The sequence below is a fragment of the Lissotriton vulgaris genome, chromosome 8 (assembly GCF_964263255.1).
Source record: "Lissotriton vulgaris chromosome 8, aLisVul1.2, whole genome shotgun sequence".
NCBI lineage: Eukaryota > Metazoa > Chordata > Amphibia > Caudata > Salamandridae > Lissotriton > Lissotriton vulgaris.
In genome coordinates this window covers 297,949,799-297,974,576 of record NC_141696.1, presented here as the reverse complement: position 1 = coordinate 297,974,576, position 24,778 = coordinate 297,949,799, and the positions used below count along the sequence as shown (strand labels likewise).

At 40.5% G+C, this 24,778-nt stretch overlaps 1 protein-coding gene across 2 annotated transcripts in view; it reads left to right on the top strand.

Annotated features, from left to right (window-relative positions):
• Positions 1-24,778, top strand: part of ROBO1 (roundabout guidance receptor 1) — a 1,555,637-nt gene that overhangs the window by 1,463,887 nt on the left and 66,972 nt on the right. For both annotated transcript variants that reach the window (XM_086934074.1, XM_086934075.1), the window contains 10 exons: positions 1,592-1,763; positions 5,101-5,306; positions 7,612-7,693; positions 7,838-8,006; positions 8,097-8,263; positions 10,692-10,813; positions 12,714-12,945; positions 15,000-15,121; positions 18,571-18,742; positions 22,823-23,020. In XM_086934074.1, coding sequence (XP_086790200.1) covers positions 1,592-1,763; positions 5,101-5,306; positions 7,612-7,693; positions 7,838-8,006; positions 8,097-8,263; positions 10,692-10,813; positions 12,714-12,945; positions 15,000-15,121; positions 18,571-18,742; positions 22,823-23,020 — 1,642 coding nt within the window. The remainder of the gene's footprint in view (positions 1-1,591; positions 1,764-5,100; positions 5,307-7,611; positions 7,694-7,837; positions 8,007-8,096; positions 8,264-10,691; positions 10,814-12,713; positions 12,946-14,999; positions 15,122-18,570; positions 18,743-22,822; positions 23,021-24,778) is intronic.

Genomic DNA, 24,778 nt, shown 5'->3' with positions numbered 1-24,778 from the left:
AAGTTAGTGCATATTAACCAGTGTCTTGGATTTGTACCTTGAGTCAGAGAAACGAGGCTTTAGATAACTGAATTGTGGAAAGCCAGGCATTCAGACCTTTTAAAAATGGGAGACTATTTTTACCAGTACAAAGTACAGTTGAAAGTTCCATCATTAAAATCCAAATTTGCTAATCATGTTATCCACCTTGCAATGGAAGTCGTCAGTGAGGAGAAGTGGTAGCATGCTCAGCAGGTAATTAATCATTGGTATGATCATCATCTTGATTGTTTCGATTCAGCCCCACCAGGTTATAAATTTGGGAGACCAGGACTCCAAGAATGTCCTTATTTTCCCTAGCAATATCTTCTCATTTTGGTCTGGTGTGGTCCTAAGGCCATTGCCGAAGTGTATCCCGAAGTATTTGATGAACCCTGTCTGCCAGGTCAGGCCCGACCCCCTTTAGAGTGTCCCTAGTAGTGTGGATGTTGAGGGGTTTACATTCTGATTTGTCCCTGTTGAGTTTGTATCCTGAATGATTGGAGTATATTCCTATAGTTTCTATCAGGGCCTCAATAGAGGTTCTAGGTTGTTCAGTCACAATGAGTATGTCGTCCGCGTAGGCGGCGAGTTTGATTTCCACGTCCCAGAAAAGGCTCGTCGCTATACTACTCTTCTTGTAACCTATCTCCTCCCTTTCTTCTACTCTCTCTCTTTCCTTCATCCGTCCTAATCTTCTAGCAAGACATTGTAAAGGGATGCAGCCAAACATGTATAACAACTACCTATAACCATGGCAACATCAGCCAAGCTTGGCTGGTACCCCGTAACCGTAATGCGAATGTACTCACCTGTAAAATTTAATAAAAATATTTTGAAATCAAAAAAATCCAAATTAGAACTAGGCTGAAAAAATGCAAGGTATACTTGATGGCAAGTGAGTTTTGCCCATCCTTAGACTCCATTGAAATGCTATGTTATCCAAACATCCTGAAGGAGGGAATTCCATGTCCTTGGAAGTTTAACCTACGAACGTTGAATATTGAACCGTTGACGGGATTACCCCAATTCATGACACTCTGCAGTTGGCTTCTCACTCTTGATGCCTGACAATAACCTTTGAGGCAGTCTCTGTGGTTCTCGTGGGCTCCCCAAAAACCTGCCTGTAACTTGTTATACTGCAGCCAGTGATAATTGATTACAATAATGACAGTGGGTTATCGATCTACAAAATTGGTTAGAACAATTGAACAGTCTGCAGTGCGGAAGAGCATGAAAAGGGGTTTCTAATGGAAAGAAATTGGGTCTTTAGGGCAAATTACATGAATGAAAAAAAACTGATAAGAATCTGGTCCTATGTGATTGAACACCTATAAATAGAAATAATTTGATGAAATCCTTAAAATGCCTCATCCTGGTTTCCCTGGCTGGAAACAAGTACATTTCCTTTCCTAACCTTGATTGGTGTCCAAAAAGCACAGCACAATTCTTCTACATAGAAACCATGAAACACATGTGTATTATAGATATATAGCTCTTTGTCTGTTCGATACACAACATTGTTTTCCAGCAGGTCTGCATGCAACTGATTTATGTTTTGTTTCTTTTACAGAATCTGCTCTTCTCCTATCAACCTCCACAGCCATCGAGTCGCTTTTCTGTCTCCCAGACTGGTGACCTCACGATTAGCAATGTGCAGCGGTCTGATGTGGGCTACTATATCTGCCAGACACTGAATGTTGCAGGAAGTATCACTACAAAGGCGTCCTTGGAGGTCACTGATGGTAAAGGGAACATATCTATTTTGGAAATTGCTAACCACATCCCAGGCTTTAATTGTGATATTATTCATCATCTGTATGTTCTTTCTGGGAAGGACACTGTTTCAAGCAATTGTTTCATTCCCCTGCATTTTAGCTTCTGAAAATGCTTAGTGTGGCTTTGATTGTAACACTGGCATGTGGATGCAAGAATGCAACCACTGTCTTTTTACTGGATATCAGCAGCATATTTCAAGCATGTTGTTACTCATTGTCTGTTATCGAATGCACGTTTTGTTTGTGAATACAAGGAATTGCAAAAAGGAGTAGTCAATGACTTATTGAATTGGAATCTGTGGCATTGACACGATGATGTCAAAGATAATTTTATGAACATTTAAGCGAGCATAAGCCTATTCTGGGACAAGTGTTTTACCATAAATCACTTTTTTGTATACCATGGACCTGCCTTTGAATCCTAATTTGTTTTATTTTTTAAATAAGTTGATATTTTCAGGATAATAACTTTTTATGATATGGATATTGAAACTACAGCATAGAGCGGGCCTTCCTGGACCTGCTCTGGACACCCATTACATACATGAATTATGTTAGACTCATATATAGTTCATGCCTCGAACTGAATTGTCTTTTGGAGCTTTATTAATAGGCGATACCCAACAGAACACATTTTTAAATATTTTAAACCTAAGACATCATCTTGTGTTCTTGTAGCCATTTCTCGCCGGAGTACAGCTAGTGCTCTAACACATTTATTCATGAAGTCACATCCTACCTGTGTATAGGTTCTGGCTACATTCCCTCGGGCTATGGGACAGGGGCAATTCACCTGTGTGCACCTAGCCACACTGTTTAGCGTGTAACTGAGTGTCTTTTTAATGTGTGTTTTGCTTCATGCTTGAGGACGGTGTGCTTGTTGTACCTTTGTTAAAATATATTTATATGTGTATGTGTTTTAAGAATGAATGACAGGTTGTGTGTGTGTGTCAAGAAAATGTGTATGACTGTGGCCATTTCAGACATGAGAGCCTAACGTGGTCACAATCTTAAGCATAATCTTGCTACACACAACCTGACATGCATTCTAAAGACACATATACACACAAACACATTCTGACATAGGCAAAACAAACATACACTCATTTACACGCTTACAGTTCGACAGCTATACCGTACTGAATGAGACATGAAAACAAGGTCAATCTCTCGCCAGGGGTCGCAAGCAACCTTTTGGGGGTCACAAGCTGCAGTCTAGGGGTTGCAGCAGCGACCCCAGACGACCCTAATTGAATATGCATTGGGAAGGATGCTGGAACATAGTTAATAGGGGAGTGGTGAGCAGATGGCCAACGGTAAAGCTGTGAGAGCTCTTGCATCCAAGGCCTACAACGACCAGGGAGTTGAATCACCCATTAGTGTTATTGCTATTGCAAACTTTATATTTATTTCACAATATTATATGCAAGAAATGTGTTTTCTTGGTACTATTTTTGGGGAATGGTATATGAATCATATTTTTGCTCTACTGTTTTTGATGTTTACATTTTAGTGTGTTTTTCCCCATGTGCTCTTCTGGAACAATTCAGACTTTCTTTAACAATTCAGACTTTTTGACATGTCCTGGCGTGGCTAACAATACTTGTGTTATTGCCGTCACCTTCGGGAAATAACACCTGTTAATTACACTGCCCACAGGTGCCAATGAGGGTGTATAACAAAGCGGTTATTTAACAACCATTATTGCTTTGCAGCTGATAATAATAGTAATAGGTGGATTTATATAGCGTTGCTAATAACACTTGAGGGACTTTAGGCACTATCTATAGGCACGGGGAGATGAAGTGATTTGCCCAGAATCACAAGATGCTCAGCTGAAGCCAAGGCTCGAACCTGGATATGCAGCTCCGAAGTCAGTAGCTCTGGCCCTTATGCCACAACCTCTCCTTTTTACGCCACACCCTCTCCTTTTTACGCCACACCCTCTCCTTTTTACGCCACACCCTCTCCTAAGGACAATAAGGATGTTGCCCCCCCAAAAAAATTGGGAGTACAATGAGGCATCACAGCAGCATCACATGGGTAAAGAAATGGCTATAGTGTTCTGCGTTGCTCCTTCCATGTTTTCCTCTTAAGCAGCCATTTCAGGCTCCTGCTCTTGAGAACTGGGCCTGTTCACAAAGATATCCAGCTTTATTCTGCTCTTTGCCGAGGCAGCTTGTTGCATATCTGAGGCAATTGGCATTAGTCATATACACAGTAAAAAATCCCCACGGTTTATAACTCTTATACTGTTTTCATCTTTATTTCAAAGATATCGCTTAGATTGTTTTTTTGTAGAATTTTATGGATAGCTTTAATCAGGTATTGTCTGCTTACTTTTTCGCTTAAGGGTTTGCCACAGAGTGCACCATGTGAGTGACAAATCTTACCTCCTTACTCAAGATGAGTAGTAGTGTCTTGTTGTTACTTATTTTATATATATGTAGAGCGGGCTACGTCCATGAGTTATTGTATCGTACTCCAATACCTTGAGGTGTGGCGCAGTGACCAGAGCGGCTAATTCTGGAACGCGGGGCTCCCGGTTCGATCACCGGAGCCAGTGGCAGCTCAGTTCAACATTATGTGACTCTGTGCAATAGCTCCCTTAATCCCCCCAACAGCCCCCAGCGCGTAGATACCCGTCGGGGCGATAAGTTGTGCTTTACAAATCTGGAATTATTATTAATTATTATACATCCAAACAGTTTAGTCAGGCTTAATTACTCCTTTTCCTCTACATCCAATCTAAGGTGCATTGAAATTATTTAGCCCTATTTTGCGTTTTTTGTTTAAGATGTTGTGTTTAATGGTATTTTTTTTCCTATTATATGCTGAATTCTATGAAACATACTAAAAAGCATGGCACACGGAGACAATACCTATGTGAAGAGCTAACAGTAGTGGTCAAGTGAAAAAAAAAATCATTTAACTTTTTTCAAGAATGAGAACATGTTTCTATTAAAGAACATTAAAAGAATATTCTGCCAGCAGTGCTGCAATCACAGAACAATACTTGCCACAATTCTGGATTCATAGGACTTTTTTCATATAAAGTAAATTGCTCTAGTAATATATTGCAAGTATCAACCTTTTATGGTGGAGTGTGAAACTGTACAGCATTTTGTTCGGAATCAGCATCTAACACGTTATGTAAATTCCCACTGAATAAGACATGACTTCAAGTTTAATAGCTTATTTAATTATCTCCAGTGTTCTTTAAAAGCCTGCAGCAATTACCATAGATTACGTGATTAGAAGATTACTTCCAGTTGCTGATTGCTACTTCCCTTTGTTTTTGCAGTGGTTGCAGACCGGCCGCCCCCAGTCATCCGACAGGGTCCAGTGAACCAGACCGTGGCTGTGGATGGCACTCTAGCGCTTAGATGTGTTGCCGCTGGCCCTCCGGCTCCCACAATCCACTGGAGGAAGGACGGGGTGCTGGTCTCCACCCAGGACTCGCGCATCAAGCAGCAAGAGAACGGCGCCCTACAGATCCGATATGCCAAGGTAGCCTCATTAATTGACAGGTTTTTTTTTGTGGTGGCTTCTGGCTAGGAATTCTGTAACCACACATTTCATAGCCAATAGGAATGCTTAGATTAATTTAATATAGCAGTGCAATATTTTCACCTTCTGCTATTTCTAGGTGCAAATCTCAAGATCCCTGATGATAAAGGATATTTGGCCACATCAATTTAAGACATGTTTTCATATAGATATATTGACATGATATATGAAAACTACACATGTAGAACTATAAGGCACTCACGAAGATTCCCAAGGAAAATATTAAATTGGGCACAATGGTCATTGCCCCTGATTTAATGTTCTGAGCCCACCTCAAGTAGTCCTTTGATGGATGAATCTTCAGCACACACATTTCAGCAGGTAATGCCTACTAACTTTTGGGTGGGACGAATGGGTATTGATTTTGAGTTCAGGTCAGAAAGGGGGGAAAGCATGCAGTTTGAGTATTTTGTAGGCTAAAACTCATCGTTATTGCTAATTACAACTGGTAGACGTTGGAATTAGGAGTGAAATCTTCCTGGGGAGGAAGGGAAGGGATAAATCACAGAGAGCAGTATTAGTATTTTCCTAGGAGAATTTAGAATTAGAGCCTAAATGAACGCAATACCGCTACTACAATGGTTTAGTAAGGTTCTCTGTTGTCCTATTGACAAATACCTAAAGACCAGGAACGGCCCGTGCCGGGCGTAATACTGGGGCGGTGACGTCAGGAGGGGAGGGTCAGGATGGGGGGGTTGTAAAATGCGGGATATGGACAATTAGAGGTAAGTACCGAAAAAAAACAAAAAAACGAAATTCGTTGCCCACGCTGCATCACATTTGGCGATGCAGCGTGGGCAACAAAATTTGTTTTTCTTTTTTTTTGGGTACTTACCTCTAATGGTCCATATCCCGCATTTTACAACCCCCATCCTGACCCTCCCCTGCCTGACGTCACCGCCCCAGTATAACGCCCGGCACGGGCTGTGCCTGCTAAAAACAGTGAAATATCATATCTTATTAAATCATTCTCTGTGGCATGCTTTCTTGGCTTATAATGTAGTATAATGCCTTTATCTCACATCCATGAAATAACAAGTTGCTCTTTTTATTACAATTAGTAGTAGTGGCCATTTTCTGACAATGAGAAGGGATAGCTGAGAAATAATGCATTATATTCAGTGTAACACTGCATTCGAAAACTTGCAGTAAATTCTGCTAAGATCAAGTTGCCATTTCATACTATGTGTGGCGTGTATGCATTTGCAGCACTTTTAGGTTCCAATATTATTAAAGTGAGAATTATAATTTCTAAATTAAGGCCTTCGGTTATGAAGTTTAAACAGGAATTCACGCATTTCAGTACAATTTATCGCTAGAGAAGTGGGCCTTTAAAATGACAATTTTTGCATTACACTCTAATCAAGTAAGCACCTATACAAAACTGTGTGAGGTCTTAAATAGCTACTGAACAAGCCTTGTAGTTCAACAAGTTGTTTATCAGTAGGAGCAGAATATGGTATTGTCGACTGGCAATACAAGAAAATGGTTTGTTTTGATTGGCGATAAAGGGATGTATATTGAGGGTAGTGTGGAGAAAAACCAGTAGAACAGAAGGGAAAAGAGAAAAGAACGCTTGAGGGAGACCTGGAATTGAGGGAACACTCAGAAAAAGGGGAGTTCCATGCTCCCCTATGTTTATTCTTATTTCAGCTGAGAATACTGATGTTATATGTGATGCTGTTCATCGTGGAAGATGTCATTGCAGTGCTTGATGATTGATAAAATAGATTTCTGTGCAAATGCACAAATTGATTTTATCCAGTCATGCAGTTTGCCAATCCTGCAGGTAGTCATCAAATTTAAATGTAAAGAACTAAAAATGTGGACTGAAATGTATTATTTTTGTAAATTTCCATGCTTAGGCCGAGGAGTTTAATGTATCCCTAGAAGGTTGTATTATTCATCTTGGCGGAACAATCTAGCATATGGATTCTTTTCTCTATCGTAAATGTTTAATTCAAATGATTTTCTTTTATCTTCTGGTTAATTATAATGACATATATCAGGTAAGTAAAACATCTAGCTCTGCTTTCATTCACACATGTATATTAAACTCCACAGGTAGCTAAACAAATGCTACTGGTTGTCACTTTGCAGAGATTAGTGAGCACATGATTGCAGAACAATGTTGGATATTAAAATGCAGTAGCATGCTATCCATATTCATGAGCCTTATCTACAACTCTAATTGCTTTGGATTTCTTGATTGTTAAGAATGCTAATTTTCCTTCTCATCTTTTAGCTTGGTGACACTGGTCGCTACACCTGCACCGCTTCCACTGCAAGCGGGGAAGCAACCTGGAGCGCTTACATTGAGGTCCAAGGTAAATTAATCAGTGTGTCTCAGCATGACATAGACATCAAAGCAACCGAAATAAATTGGACCCACCATTTCTCGCTGTGATACTTAGCCGTCAAAGTATGATAATGTTCCACTAGACTTATTATTTCCTTTTCTTTGTGTTTAGAGTTTGGAACGCCTGTTCAACCTCCAAGGCCGACCGATCCCAATTTAATCCCTAGTGCACCATCCAAGCCCGAGGTTACAGATGTCAGCAAAAATACAGTTACCCTTTTGTGGCATCCTAATCTGAATTCAGGTGCAACTCCAACATCCTACATAGTTGAGGCATTCAGGTATTGTGAACTTTATCTGCTAATTTAGTACTTCTTAACCGATTTATACGAACAACCGCATTGTAACTAGATGTCTTTCTTTATTTGCAGCCATGCTTCAGGAAGCAGCTGGCAAACTGTAGCAGAAAATGTGAAAACAGAAACATTTGCAGTCAAGGCGCTCAAACCTAATGCAATCTACCTCTTTATTGTAAGGGCGGCAAATGCATACGGGCTTAGCGATCCAAGTCAAATTTCCGATCCTGTAAAAACACAAGGTAAGGAAAGTGTGTTTCTGTGTCTAATGACATATCAGAGATATGAGAAGGATTCTTCTACTAATGTAATCACAAAATATTCTGAGAATTGAAAATAAGATAAGCTCGGACTGATCATTAGTATGTCAGCATAGGGTGTGGTATTTACAGCACTCAGTCAACATTGATATACCAGCCAACAGTATTAACCAGGCCAAGTAAATACATTATAAACCATTCTAACCCTTGAAAAACAAGAAATTACATGCCAAATTTCCATATGTTTTGAAATATTTCCCCCATGCTTTCCATAAGCAAATTTCAGCAAGTTAGACTAGCTGAAATGTTTCCAGGAAACAATTAGGTAAAAGCTGTGTTAATTGCCACATTGCTCACAATATATGATTCATGCACAAACTCTTGTTTGGACAGGATTGAGAAATTTAGGATTAAGGTTTTATGATCCAATGGCATTAGCCACTAGTGCATGATACAACTACAGACATGGAGTGTTTTTTCAGATTTTAATCTTTTCTTTAGGAATATGGATTAACTATCCCTGGGATGGAGAGCATGTTCATTCACACCTGACACAGAGAAACCCAGTAGAGCATAAAGTGTCATGTTATTGGTTTATTTGAAAGATGACATTTCCTCTATTGAACCCAACATTCATTTCATGTCCAGAATGAGAGCAGTAAAACCATAGTACACAAATAAAACCTCCTTGGGTAAATTTCCCCAAAAAGTTATAAATGCCTATGTGTTTGGAATGTTGGTGTGATATTTGAGCAATTGCCAGTGAAATCTTGGAGTACTCATGAATCCTACAACATGTCCATCCTTCCAAAAGTACTTACATTTGTAGGTATTTACACATGCTTAATTGTACTAGAGGTACATATATGGAAATGCTTAGCAAAAGTGCATTTATACTTTGAAATGTTTTTCCTCTATGGTTAAAGTAGCTTTCCCCAACAAGAACCACCTATTCTTACTCCTTGCTGTTTTACTGGTGCTGGCTTCTCACTACCTCTCTAGAACGGAATAAATTCCTGCTACTGACAAGGGTAAACTACCCACTGTATTCAGGGCTGAAAAGCACATTACAAACATTTATGAATAACCAAGAAATCCACTTACTAGTGGGTTGTCACTTATTTTCAATTCATCCCTTCCCTGGAACACCCACGCTGTGCGTGTGCTAGGAGATTAGCTCACATATTTACTTTAATAATATTTACATCATACAACATTGGCTTCAATGTAATGTACTGAACACTAGATCTTGATTCATTTACAGATGTTTTCTGTTTGCTTGGGATGATGAGAAAATAGATAGACACACTGAATAATTCATTTTTCTCAGAGTGAAGATTATGCTTCCTTTGAGCCTTTTCTCTCTTGTGACCTGCAGCGGTTTCTTTGTACCACTTAATTGGCCATGGATTTGGGGAGGGAAGAGATTTTCGAATTTTACATTATAGGGCCGGATTTACAAAAGAGTTTTCCATTCTGGTCAATGAGAAAATGTGTTAGCAATTTTGGGGCATATTATCAAGGGGGTTTATCTCCGCTTTTTTGGCTTTAAAAGCCAAGAAAGCGGAGATAAAATTATCTCCCTATTACCTAGCTGTCGCTAACACCAGTTAGCGACAGCTAGTACGAGATAGCGACCATCTTGGGCCCCACTTTGCATGTCAGTGATATTTATCACTAATGACATGCAAAGTGAGCGTGCCAAGATGTTAGCGACTGAAAACAGTCGCTAACATCGCTATCTCCTATTACCAACTTTTGGAGATATTCGCGCTAAGCGCGAATATCTCCAAAAGCTAACACCTGCCCTGAGCAGTTCTTAGCCATGTTATCCAATGGGAGGTGGATAACATGGCTAAGAGCATTAGCTCGGTAATGCATAAATATCGCGGCCTTTTCAGCGATATTCATGCATTGCGGCGATTTTTATCGCATTTGCGGTAAACTTTGGTAAAACCAAGGTAAATTTGCGGTAAAAATTGCTGCAGCTCAGTGGTAAATTTTTGTCTCTAACCAAGCAATAGCGATAATTATCACTATTGCTTGGTCATATGCCCCTTTATTATTTGCGAAAAAAGGCATAACAAACAAACAGGCGGATGAGCTATTCTCACTTCCACCCATTGTACAAAGGGAACTTCAGAACTCTTGGCTATAGTCAAAGTTCTCTCTAGATGACATTTGCCATCCTTTTCATAACAGCCTTCTATTTAGAAGTCATTTGTAGAATTGTTAGTTCAGAGATTCCTTTTGAATTCACCCTTTAAACTGCCTTTAAAAGTAAATCATATCACAAGAGACAACTCAGAAAAAAGTGTTATTCCCTGCTATTTTGTCATTCCACACAACTGCTAAGGTATGCAGTGGATGTGGTTTGTAAACATTAACATAAATTGTTTGACTCCTACAGATGTTCCACCTACGAGTCAAGGCGTAGACCACAAACAGGTCCAGCGGGAGCTGGGAGATGTACTGCTGCACCTTCATAACCCCACCATCCTTTCATCGTCTTCCATTGAAGTTCATTGGACTGTGAGTAGCTGAGAAATAAACCTTTCACATCATCAAGGCAGCCACTGAATGGATGCAATAAGGCATTTGTTTTCATTCATATCGAGAAAGTTGTTTCTGTTGATAAAATATTTGGATTTTGATGTGCCTGAACATAGGCACATTTACAAATACCAATTTTAATTAATGTCCAGCAATATCTTACTGTGGACCTGGTGTTGCTATCTGTGTGAACTACAGAACAGAACTGCAATGAAGTGCTGAAGGGACACATGTTTATTGCAAGGTATGCCAAGCTGCACATTGCAGACAGCTGGACGGAGCCCATATCTTGCTACTCAATAGTAGCCTCCTGTATTAATAATCCTATTTTTAGTATTTTCATGTTAAACGTGTTCTTAAAAGCAGGTCCCATTGAGTATAAGTGGGACTGTTTCTGATTTCAGGACTGTAAAATGAGTCATTTCCACTTGGACCGAACCCTTTTATATTTTATGTAGTATTCACTCTTCCTTGTCTAGATGTTTTGTGCATTATGCTGTGAATCAGCATTTATTGAGAACCACAATTACAGGTGATTTGGAAAGGGAAAAAGCATATATTTGAGCTCACAGTAGGAAAGCCAGTGATTCACTGCTCATCCCCCAAGCAGCTGACTGACTTAGGTATGTTGTTTACGTAATTTTTCATAGTCCTGGGGACGGACGTCTTATTTTAGAATTAGTGGCCACCCAAAGTGAATGTGTCCACATGGACATGCTAAGTACACCCTCCTCCAAAAGGATGAAAGTTCGAACATTGCTCTGTCTTACTGACAACAACTTGCAATATCCTTACCCCCCCTGTATAAAGCTTGGGAGGAAGTCAAAGAGAAGAAATGCCACAAGGCTTTTCATGGTCCTCAGGAGTAGAATTGATCAACGCAAACCTGAGAATGATAGATCATCAAGAACTTTGAATACGGGTATCACCCGTCTGGAATTAGGCTCTGTTTAGGACGCGTTTGCACTATCACACTGTTTGGGACATAAGCAGCATTGAAGGACAAGATTAGGCTACAAAATATCAAGACGTGGTCAATCATTTGTTGATGGGATGGGGACACGGATTGCCAAAATATTATTGCTCATGAGATGATACGCTTTCTTTGTCTGCGATATTTATGGAGATTTTATTGAGACGAAAATTGCTTAGGTTATTCCTTCTTAAGCAATAGATGTATTTGGTCTAATTTGGTAGCATAATGCACATTCACTTGTGCGATCTAACTTTTGTTTCTCACTTGATCTACTCTGTTTGTTTGGTGTCTGGCGTGAGAATGTTCATTCTGACAATGCAAGCTAGAATTTTCCACTGCCTAATGAAAAGTAATGGATTGTGTTCTATTGGTTTAATTTAATGCTATTTGTGTCCTAAATTTATATGAAATAACAGAAATCAGTTATCGTTCTAATAGAAAGAAATGAAACCCTGTTGAATGTACGGCTGTGTGAAGAATTAAGTCATGGCACTCATCAAAGGATTGCTTTGTTAGTGTGATGTTGGTTGTGATGGTTTATGGCATGAATGTAGACTCAAAGATGCATACATAAAAGAGGTATCAAATTAATTGGGGTAATTCATATACATGTGCAAATGGTTTGTAGTTTAGGGACCATGCTTCTGTTAATGGTGTGCATGACCCAGTTACTATTGTTACCTCTTTACCTTAATCCTATATGCAGTAGCGTAGTGTGAAGAGGGCAGAGAGGCAATTGCTCCGGGTGCAAAAAATTTTAGGGCCATTCTTAGGGGTGCAAAATTTTAAAAGAAAAGTGGGAGGATATTTGCTTGCATCGGGTGCTGGCAACGCACTCTACACTGCTGCCTATATGTACGTACAAATTGAAAATGTACTCTTCTTTACACCTTTTTCCCACAGGTTGACCAGCAATCCCAGTACATACAGGGCTATAAAATCCTATACAGGCCTTCTACGGAGAGCCATGGAAATTCAGATTGGTCGGTCTTTGAAGTGCGGACACCAGCCAAGAACAGCGCTATTATTTCTGCCCTCAAGAAAGGTGTAAACTACGAAGTCAAGGCCCGCCCATTCTTCAATGAGTTTCAAGGAGCTGACAGTGAAGTCCGATTTGCGAAAACTTTAGAGGAAGGCAAGTAGCGTTTTACAGTGAATAGATTGCACCTTGAAGTTGTGAATAGAATCTGACACTTCGTCTTGTGACTGTTGTTCATGTGGAATTTCCACTAAAGCAGATTGTTTACTTTACCAAAACAAGTCTGTAGTTCTATACACGTCCCATTGTTGATAGTTGTGCACATCTTCTGACTCTCCAACCCACTGTCCTCCTTTACATTAAATTAACAAATACATTATTTGACGTAAATATCATCTATTCTTTTCAGTCCATAAACAATTGTGTGTACAGATGTCCAGTGGACTCCACTACCCCTCCCCACCCAGCACCTCCTCTGCCCCACTTCACCGCCCCCCACTGCGTTACCTCTGCGAGCCGCCACGGCAGATGTCATATTTCGATGATGACATTTCACAATTTACACTAGGTTGGTTATTCCCTCATGCATGGGCAAGACCACGCAGAGACACATCTACTTCCCACCTCTCCGAAGTGGCTGCACAACAATATCAGGATTAACAAAGGGCCATTTCCAGTACCATGGCAGAATTGGGAAGTGAGCAAAAGTGGGCGTGTGGGCGCTCCTGGGTGGGTCCCTCTGCCAGCATTAGTGAACACCTTCAATCTTGTATACTGGTGGTGATTCACCAAAACCTTGCCACTAGTTTCACATCTTGAAAATGTTAAGAGATGTACTACGGTCAAATCCACAATTTAATCTACTGTCAAGGTGGGAATGGGAAGAAATTAGTTCCAAATGCTGCCTTATCTGATTGTCAAGACAACGTGAGCTTATCGCCCACAAATTGCATATTTCTGGATTTGTTCTGTTCATCCGGTATCATAAGTCATACTGATACACTACAGTGCATCTGACTTTCGTAGAGCACTTTACGCACCTTTATGTGCTCACATATGAATTTATGCAACAGAAGCACAAATATAAAATGGAGTCTGTATGGGTAAAAATACATTTCACAACAGTTGTCCATCTCTTTGAAGGCAACCTCCTACGAAGACGGAAACTGACCTTAGACTATTGGTGCTTTCTTTCTGAAATACATAGAGAGGTGCTATTCTCTTGTTCCCTTTCCAGCACAACATAAATCTAAAGTTAGATACAAAGCATTTTAAAATGTTTTTACTTTTAAGATAATATCCTTCTTGTATCAGATGCCGTAGTTAGCCTCATCTCAGTCATGTGTCTGTCCGCCGTACTCTCAATCTTTGTATTTCTCATGCTTGCCCACAGAACATCCCATAAATCGCAACCTCTCCTTTTTTTCGGTACCATGTAGCTGCCGACTAACAATACCTACCCTCAAGCCTGTCCAACCAACCAGTAACTATTTGTTTGAACTCACACTAACGATCATGCTCAACTCCTATTAATCTAGCGCAAAGACGCTCAAGTAAATGTATGGAATAGTTTTCTTGAGAGTTTAAGACTAATCCCAATAGCCGTTAACAACCCATAGCTGGATTAATCACTAAACTTGGGCTCCAGAGTATCTGCCACCTGACGGAAATGCCGCAAACACCTCATTTTGTGCTGAAAAACTCAAGTTATAATATAGCCCTTGAGCCCGACGTAGCGGGATCTACCGCCCATTAAAGGCCCGCTCTAACGTCACCTTTAACAAGGGAGCTGGCCTTTAATGGCCGGAAGAACCAGATACCGGAGGGCTCTAAGGCTATTAGAACATTCCGCCTCTAGAGGGCAGACTGTTCTAGTTTGTAAAATGAAGGCATCACAGAGCCTGAGGGGGTTGAAATCCCCTTGGGCTCTGTGAGACATTGGAATGTTGATGCTCCTGGCATTTACCAGTGATTAGGTGCCCGGAGCACTCCATTGTCTTCAATGGCGGTCAATATTCTAATGTTCTAATACCACATAATGGTTCCTTCTATTATAGCAGCTAACTGATGCATCCAGTCTTTTGAGACCTAATTCCTTTCTCATTAGTCTTTCTCTTTTTGTGGTTGAGAAAGCCTTTTTTTCTGCTATTGCAGATCACGTTATTATTCTTACTCTGCAAATGTACTAATCTTCTTGTACCCCCAAACAGCTCCTGGCGCTGCTCCCCAAAATGTTGCAATAACAAAGAGCGAGGGCAATGGGACGTCGATTGTTATAAGCTGGCAGCCACCCCCGGAGGACACACAGAATGGCATTGTACAAGAATACAAGGTAATCAGGCGTCCTCTGTTGTGAATGTGGGTAGACGGCTCCATCTAGTGGTCATTGTTAAGAGTTGCTGCTCAGCACGACATTTCGCTTTTTGCCCGAGAGAGAACCCATTGAATGCTTTGTCGCTGCTGCTTTGTACTGGTTTGTGTTAGCTATTTTATTTTTAAAACGGGTTCCATCGAGCCATCCAAAAGCTTAGAGATACGTGCGGGTCTTTTATGCGCAAATCACGCTTAGTACAGCGGAGCACATTATTTTTTCATTTATATTTAAAAACAGCCGGGTTATCATCCAGCCTTCTCTATTTTGTTATCAAATTCTTAATAACCATTTAGTATAATTGGTACGTTCTAGAATGAGAAGGGTTCAACGTTGTAATGCATTAATTTATATCAAAATTAAATGCCTGCAAAAAATGAATTTGGTGTACATATTTTAAAACGTGTACCATTATTTTCTATAGTATGTAAAGCTGCCTTATATCTAATGAGAGAATCATTTTTTAATTCCCTCGAAGTCTTTTTTCTCATTTTGCCCATAACTCTAGTAACAAGAATATTAAATTGTGTGTCATTTGGTGAGAGCAATAGGATATTGTTTGGATGTTTTGGATTAAGGGTGCCATTCTTAATGCTTTTCCTGCCACTGCATTCCCAATGGCTTAAGTTGCATGTATTTTTGGGAACATAGGAACACGTATAAGACATGGAACAGCATTTAGCCAAGCCCTGAACTACTTATGTGTTTATAAAATAAAAAATGGAAAAACAGCATAAAAGTATAAAAGTATATGGCCTGATCCAGAATAAGATGGAAACAAAAAGAGTAATTAAATATGTGAAATCTTATAAGAAATACACACAGATATATAAGTGAAACCTATGTGGGTGGACTTGAGTGCATAAAAAGCAATTGTTGAGAAAACACTCACACAAAGAGTCTGTTCGGTAGCACGAAGCTGGTGACCTGCCTCACCGCGTGGTTGCAGGGTCCTCGTGTGTGTTGAAATTGCAAGCCACGTAGTGACAAAAGACGTGACCTAGCCTTGAACTCTCGCAGAACATTCATTGTTGCGAGCTTCTTTCGTAGGGCTGCATCTTATCCAAGTCAAATGTAATCACTGAGCTTTACAACCCATCTCACAGCACTACATCACGATTATGGAGCTGTCTTTGCAGCTATACCGTGTCCCCTCTACCTAGTCCCGTGAAAAATACAAAACTGCCTATAGCTGTAGATTCCCCTCTTTATAGACATAGAAGGGCTAATTTACAAGCCCATTGCGCCGCCGGTACGTCACTTTCATTGACTCTCTGGCAGCGCAAGGGCTTCCCCATATGTACAAGGCCACGTAAAGTCACCCTGCTTGACTTTTCATGCCCTTATAAATATGTGTCCCTTTCATGCATAACTCTGCGTGAAAGGGGCATTCCATGGGTGTTGCTGCCGATATCCATGTAACGTGACGCATTCCCCGATTTACAACGTTTTGTAAACCTTGGAATGTGTCAGAATCCTACATCTTGCCAGGGGAGGCGTAAGGAGGCGCCACGAGGAGAAATACTTTTATTTCTCCTCTTTTTGCCCTCTTTCTATGCATGCTGCAAAAGGAAACTGCCTTTCATGATTGTTTTGGGGCAGGAAGGCGCAAAAACAATCATTCCCTCAGTGCAGGCACCCTTGCAAAATGACGCAAGGGTGTCTGCGCTGGCGCACACCTGCTGTTTGTGCACTGGCGCAGGGGAGAAGGGCAGGAAAGCGCCATATCTTGTAGATAAGGCACATTCCTGCCTTTTATTTAGACGCATGGAAGCTCAGCTGGAAGGCTTGCTGCCCTGCCGTGCAGCAAAATATTGTAAATGAGGCCCATAATGAATTCTCCGCCAAATTACTTTTTCATAAAAAATTTGCTTTTTCTGTTTCATAGAAAATCATACTCCGACAGTGCAATGATTATTACATGATCAGCAGAGTGACAATAGGAAATGAACATAATAGCCGCAGCACAATGTCAGTCGGCTGCATCACACTTCTTCTAAATCCATAGGGAAAGTCACCATACTACAGGAAGCGCCAAGAAGCCATGCCAACGACAGACAGATTGTGGAATACACAAATCACACTGATGCAACATAGTCTGATGGCACAAAGTTTCAGTGAGTCACTCCTGCGAAGATCTACAGGTTATGAGTTTGAATTTTCGCAAGGCTGACTCATCCATCTATCCTTCCAAAGTCCTTGTTGAGTACCCTAGAATTCAGGAAAGGATCACTCGCAATTCACAACACTTATGAATAACAGAAGCGAGCCATACTGAGATAAATGAACAGTATTATTATTCTACGGTTGCAGGGTCTTATTGAAAATTAGAACATGTTTCTTCCTTATAGTAATCTGTAAAAAGAGACAGTGAAAAGACTTGTGGATGTTTTCGTTGATCATAATTGTAAATAAACTGCCAGCATTAGAAATTAAAACACGTCAGTTCTTTTTAGGTTTAGTAGCATTTTACCTTAAAGTGGGTCATAGCAGCTTCTGAAATTTAGAGCGCATAAAACAGCAGAAGTCCGTTATGTAGTGCCTCATAAAAAATACTTTTTATAATTAAAAATACTAATTGTCTTATTCATAGTTTGGCGCACTATGTTGCACCATATATTTTGTCAGATGCCCTGTCAACCATCTTACAAGTACTTTACATTCTATGCCACTTGTAATACGACGGATGGGCGGGTGTGCATTATGTTCTATGGCACTTGTAATATGACTATATGACGGACATGCATTATATTTATTCTATAACACTTGCAATACGACTGACAGGATATCCCATCCGCCAAACTCTAAATCACTTCCGAAGTCACTGTTCACAATGAAGGATATCGACTACTTCGGTCCTTCTGTTATCGCTGAGATGCAAACTTAGAATTAACTTTTCAGTACAGTTTAAAGAACGGGAATAGCGATTAACTAAAATACCTGGTCACGTCTGTTAACATTTTCAGTGAAAAATAACAGTTTTATTGAAATTTGTACCTCAGAAACCAAATTATTTTGTGCATCATTTGCATAATCATTTTATTTGTTCAAAAGCATAATCTGCTCAAAAGAATGGCTAGAAAAGATGACATAACAACCTTGGTCCAGGGCATTTGTTCGGCAGATTCCTTAAAGTTCCAGAAATTCCCTTTCAAATCAGATCTTCTTCGCACTTGACAAGGGTATGTGATGAGCGCACTCTGTAAAACTGGCATGTAGGTGCTTGGAGTGGCCAAGATTACAACCAGCACAGTAAAAACATTGAAAATGCATGTAGTTTGCAAACGTTACTACCTTTACCGTGTTTAATACTGTATCAAATTACCATACACTTTTAATTTTGTTAACTTGGTGGTGATTTTTTTTACTTTTCTTTTTTTTAAACTTTTTTTGTTTGGTTTTCAATTTAGGTCTGGTGCCTTGGCAACGAGAGCCGATACCACATAAACAAAACTGTTGATGGCTCTACGTTTTCTGTAATCATTCCATTCCTGGTCCCTGGAATCAGATATAGCATTGAAGTGGCGGCAAGCACTGGAGTTGGACCTGGCGTGAAAAGTGAGCCACAGTTTATCCAATTAGGTGAGTTCTTCATTAAGGATTTTGCGCTCTCGTTTCAGTTTTCCTTTAGTCCTGTATCCCATTTTACATCACTGTTAACACAAGAAGAATGCATTTTGTTTAGTAGAGTTAACAGAATGAATACCAAGTACCAAATGATATGTAAAACAAACAACTAATGTGCTCTCAGACGAGATATGAATTTAAAAGTTTTAAAAAGTTTGGAAAAATGTGTTCTGATGCTATGAATGCAATTTGATGATAAGTGTTTGGGACTCTGGGAACATTTTGGGAATTTGTACCAGAAATGTTAAATCAAATGAATATCACGGAACAATATACTGAAGAAATCCGTCTCACACTCCGGTGTGCAAATTCCACCTTAGTTTCACCTGAAAGTTTGAGAGAATAACTGACCAGTTTGAAACTTTCTTCATAATATTTTACTTGCTGATTTTGTAAAAAACTGCACTTTTTCTTGCATCAAATGTTCTTCTGCTCATTCATTGTCATACTGGATTAGTGGCTTTTTTCCAGTTTTGGCCCATCTTTGTGTTACAATTGCATTCATTCCATCCCATACCAATGGCAGATGAAGACATAAATTGTATATACCTTGACTGCTAGACTCTAACTTTAGCAGTGGTCCATTAAGAGCTTTGAGCCAGTATGTGATATGTGCTGAGGGGAGACATGTTCCTCCTGGTACCCAGATTAAAGGCTATCCTCAATACAAAGAGTATATCAAGACTGGTAACTTCTGTTTTATTACACTACTCAGAGAGAACACACACATTAGATCCTTTCATATTAAAGAGTTCAACGCCCATCTGTCAACAAGGCTCTGCAATGAAACACTCCTGAATCACAACTGCATATTTAGCATTTTGTGAGAGGGGCACATAGCTGTCAAGTTCATCACACTAAAGATAAGGCTGGAGAGGGATAGTGGTAATCTCTGTATCAAACTGAGCACTCTTACAATGACAATGTGATAGATTCTATATGTAATGTTCTTTCACATGTCTCCTTTGAGCAGGCATGTTTTCACCTTCCAGTGAACACAAGGAAAGGTAATAATGGATCATTGGCCTCTAGAACTTGTAATATAAGTTTTTGCAGCATGAATCTTTTCTGGATTCACATGCTGTGCATTATTCTGCCATTAGGTGGCTGGGTCCGGAATTCTCCAATATAGTAGTAGTCCTTCTTCTCTTCTCCTCAACACATTCAAAGAATGAAGAAATATTGACAAACACTGTCAAAATTATAAACCTATAAAATCCAATCTTCAATACAGCCATCCACTTCATCAAAGAAGCTGCTGGCATTGGTGGTTGAATTCCACCCCATCACAAATGTAGATACTTCAATTTGTCTTTATTTGCCTGAAAACCATTAGCAAAATCAAAGGGAGTGGGGATTTATTGCTTTCATTTTTCTTTTAATTGTGCCAATTGAAAGGGTGTTTTTCACACATCCATGAAACTGGGGGTCTCTTACCTCAAATACAAATAAATGTGGGCGTCCTTAATATAGCATGAAGGATAGCAATTCAACCAATCACACGAATATTTGAGGTAGGTCACAAATTACGACACACTACATTTGTCTGGTATACCCTGATGAGGTCAGCAGAGTACTGTTTTTTTTAATAAAGCAATGCTTTTTAAATGCATACAATTTTCCTTAAAGACAAATGAGATACGTTAAAAAACAAAACAAATTGAAACTTTTTTTTACCATTCACCATGAAGAAGGGCTCTCTTGGTGAACCCTTCCCGTTTGCAAACAGGTTCCTGCTGCCTTTCAGTAGTCGTTGAAAATTCAATGTTTTGTGACTGGATTTCTATTGAAAAACATTTATACATACCATAAGAAATCTCTGTTTGAAAGGGACGCTGTAAACACGCCCCTTCTAAATAGCGATTCCTAACAGTTTCCTAAACCCATTTTGCAATTCTGTAACATGTTACTGAATGACTAAATGGGTATAGTACATTAAAAAAACAGGCTTTCTTGTTGCAAACCCTGTCATTTACTGAATTGCCGCGTTTTCAACTAGAAAATGCATTCAGACATTTGGCCCCTTGTTCCTTGTTGCATAAGTAGCCTTTAGAAACAAGGCAATGCTCCCTATGCTGGGACCAATTTTTCTGACTTTGGAAATGCTCCTTCATTAGGTTGAGCTTAGTAGACACCACATATGCTGCTTTTTGTGAGGCATCTTGTAGCATACCAAGGAACATAGAGGGGCTTGGAACTTTTCCATTGCTTGCCATAGGTTCACTTTTCTTGTCAATCTCATTTGCATACTTCTTATTCGTGTTGCAGACCATCAATCTTTGGGTTTTTTCCCTCCCATGAAGCATTGCCGCTAAAATGTCTTTAATTGCCCACCATTGCTGCATCTACTGCTTGCTTTTCATGCACTACTTTTTTCTTTTTGTGAAACATTCGCTTAGAGTGCATGTGTTTTTGAGCAGCTGCCTCCCTTGTGTCTCTCCCCCTGCATTCCATGTTGATCTCTGTTGCCGGACTGCTTCTCCCTACTGCTTCTATGTTGCTTTTCCAACTCTCGTGTTGCTTTCCTACTCAACCTCTCCTTGTTGCTTATGTATCCCCTCCAGCCCCCTGTGTTTTTTTCACATCCGCTCCCATTTTTGTGTGATACTTCCCCCACTCTCCCACGTGTTGCTTAGCAGTTCACTCCACCCATCCATGAGTTGTTAGGGCATGCAATATAATCACATGCGTAGTTCCGTCATACAGCCATGAAGAACTATGTACGTTGTTTGGACGGGGTTGCCTTTATATAAACATCTGCCCTGCAGTCGTTCTGCATTTGAAACTTGTGCACATGTCAGTCACAGACTTCATGTTTGATACAACCCCAAAAAATCTTTCTACTTTTCTTTTATCACTGTGTCAGATCCTCTTCCTGTAACATCAAGATCCTGGCTGTGCTGTGTCCTCACATGCTCTAGTTACTTGATTTCATCATTGATATTCTTAGCTGCTGTTCATCAGCTTAGGTGGTCATCTCTAATCTTTATGACATCCCTTTGTGTAGAATTGATATACCATATAGCCTTCCATATGCGGCTAATAATATGATGTTATGTGTTTTGAGTGTTATTCATTCGTTTTCATGTGCAGTGCACCAAAATAGTTCTCCCCAACACACTGATGAACGCTTCAGCAGCATTGCGCTCTTCGACACGGAAGAAAAAAAGGCCCTGAGTGATGTTGCCGATGGTTCTCTCGGAGACCTGTGGGTCTCACTTAACCCCTCCCCTGCTGATGACGGAACCGCTCCGTCATCAGCTGCGGTGGCGCTGTGCTGATGACGGAGCGGTTCCGTCATGGCCCAGCCGCCGCGCCTGCGTGGCGCGTTCTATTGAGCGGGACGGGCCATGACGGAACCGCTCGGTCACGAGCACAGCTCAACCGCGGCTGGTGACAGAGCGGTTCTGTCACCAGCATGCGGCCGCCGCGCGGTCACCCCTCCCTGTTAGCACTGCGGCGGAATAGCCGCCGCAGCGAAAGGGTTAAAGGCTCTTCTCTCACACTGCCAGCCTTGCCTGTTTTCTTTCTAACATTCAGTACAGATTTGCCAGCACATCATATCCATTCTGTTGCTGTGCCCTTGTGGACATCTAAAGCAATAAATCACATCACGTTTGATTCAGAGCACCCAAAAATACCAATGTTTATTTGGCATGTTGATTAAATTCGATTTGTGTATGGCAGTTTCACAGGACAATTTGTCAAAAAATTGCTTGTTGATCGAACCTTTACTCTATGTCAATGAGCTTTCAGAATTCTGATTGAGTCGTAAATGAGAATTCTTATGGATCGATCCGAATTTTATTCGCTCATGTATCATTTTATACCCAATCAGATTCATTTGGATTCAACATCTTCAAAACTGTGGATAAATATTTTTCAAAATTCAGATGGTTCCTCCATAACGCAAAACGAAGAGAACTGGAATATTTTTGTGACCACTATTCATTGGGTCAAGATGTAGAATATGTAGGAATATCATTAGTATGTTACATGTATTTAACACATTGTTTTCATTTAAATGACATCCAGATTCTTTTGGAAACCCTGTCCCACCTGGTGACCAAGTCAGCCTAGCCCAACAAATATCGGATGTAGTGAAGCAACCTGCTTTTATTGCTGGAATTGGTGCCGCCTGTTGGATTATCCTGATGGTGTTCAGCATCTGGCTGTATCGTCACCGAAAGAAGCGAAGTGGTCTCACCAGCACCTATGCAGGAATCAGAAAAGGTGAGGTTTTTTTGCATTTTATTTGCTTGTATAAAACACACTTTCTCAGGACTGTGTTATTTTACCTGCGTTAGTGCGGTGTCCTTAACTAGCACATGATCTGTGGGATGTCAGCTGTCTGTGGGATGTCAGCTGTCTGTGGGATGTCAGCTGTTGAAGTCTTTTTACTTCCAGAAATGTTTTAATCAATTTCCCTGATTTCAATGATTCGCCGTTGGTCTACCTCAACATGGTATAGCTATAGAGTGCGTGGACCAACTTCATAGATGAGGCACAATGTACACTATAATATTGTATTAATCTCTGGAACATCAGTAAAGTACTACTGATTGTACCAAGATGTACCAATATAGCCCTATAGTTTGCTGCTGAGAGCTGCACCATGTGTTGAAGGCACTGAACCCGAGTAGTAGGACTGAGATGCAGGCGCGGGCTCATAACAAGGGAGAGGGGTCCTCATTTATGAGAAATGAGGCATCGCTGCGTGAAAACAGCGATGCGTCACTTCTCAGTGCGCACTCCTTGCGACATTCCTGATGCGTCATATTTAATGTATGACGCATCATGTCGCAAGGCGTTACAGATACGTCAGTATTTCTGATGTATCCGTAAGCGCAAAAGTGACGCATTGCTGGAGTGTGTCACAAAAGTGACGCAACTCCAGCAATGCGTCCTTTCACATGGGGCAAGCCCCATGTGAAAGGGCCTGCGTAAGTCTTACGCCTGCTGTGAGGCAGGCGCAAGATTTTGACGCACGGTGTCCTAAAAGTGACGCAGTGAAATCTCATAGATTTCACTGCGTCACTTCTATGACCCTTACTTGCATCAATACGCCCCCCTTGCATACATTATACCTGGCGCAGGTATAATGTGGCGCAGGGGTTTACAAAGTAACGCATCTACCTAGATGCGTCACTTTGTAAATATGGCGCAACAAGGCGCATTTTTTACGCCACTGGTGCGTCACAAGTGATCCACCAGCGGTGTAAAAGTGACGCACAGCCTCATAAATGATTCCCAGGGTCTTTAAGAGCTGGTATAGCCCGAAGGCAGGTGGCTATAAGGCTATTAAACCATTCTGCCCATTGTGAGTAGCATGTTATAAGTTAAAAAGGGAGAAACAGAAAGATAAATATGAGAATGCTGGAGCAAAAGGCGTATACCAGCCATATGAGCCCTGAGCCACTTTGTCTTCATTGGAGCTCTCACCGTTCTAATGTTCTAAAATATGTTGAACGATCGTCAACACATTTTATGTTCACTTTGGATACACAAGTGTGTTGTCACACATGTCTGATCGAGATATCCATTCAGTGTTCCGTGCAATTAATTTGGAAATGCCCATGTTTTGTTTTAGCATTTGTATAGTGCTTTCCTACCCATCGTGAGGCCCAAAGCACTACAGACGGTTGCTGTGAATAGTGTATTCCCTCAATGTATGATTTTAAATGAATTTGACTACCACAACCATAAATCTGCTTCTTAGCAAGACTGCATACTTTCATCTTCACCTTAGCACTTGCTTTCATTCCCTCCTTACCTGCTTCACGACATGCATGTCGAATGTACACATTTTCCAGCGCCGTTGAACACGAAACATCTTTTGGCAGATAGGAAGCTTTATTGTTGCTCCTCAGCTTCTCTCAACCCCTTACAAAAGTCTTTGGGTTTACGTAATTGGTCCTCGTCCTCTATGACAACAATAGTGTTTTCCCTTTGTCTCCATCCTATGTCCTTGTGAATCGAACTCCTTTTAAG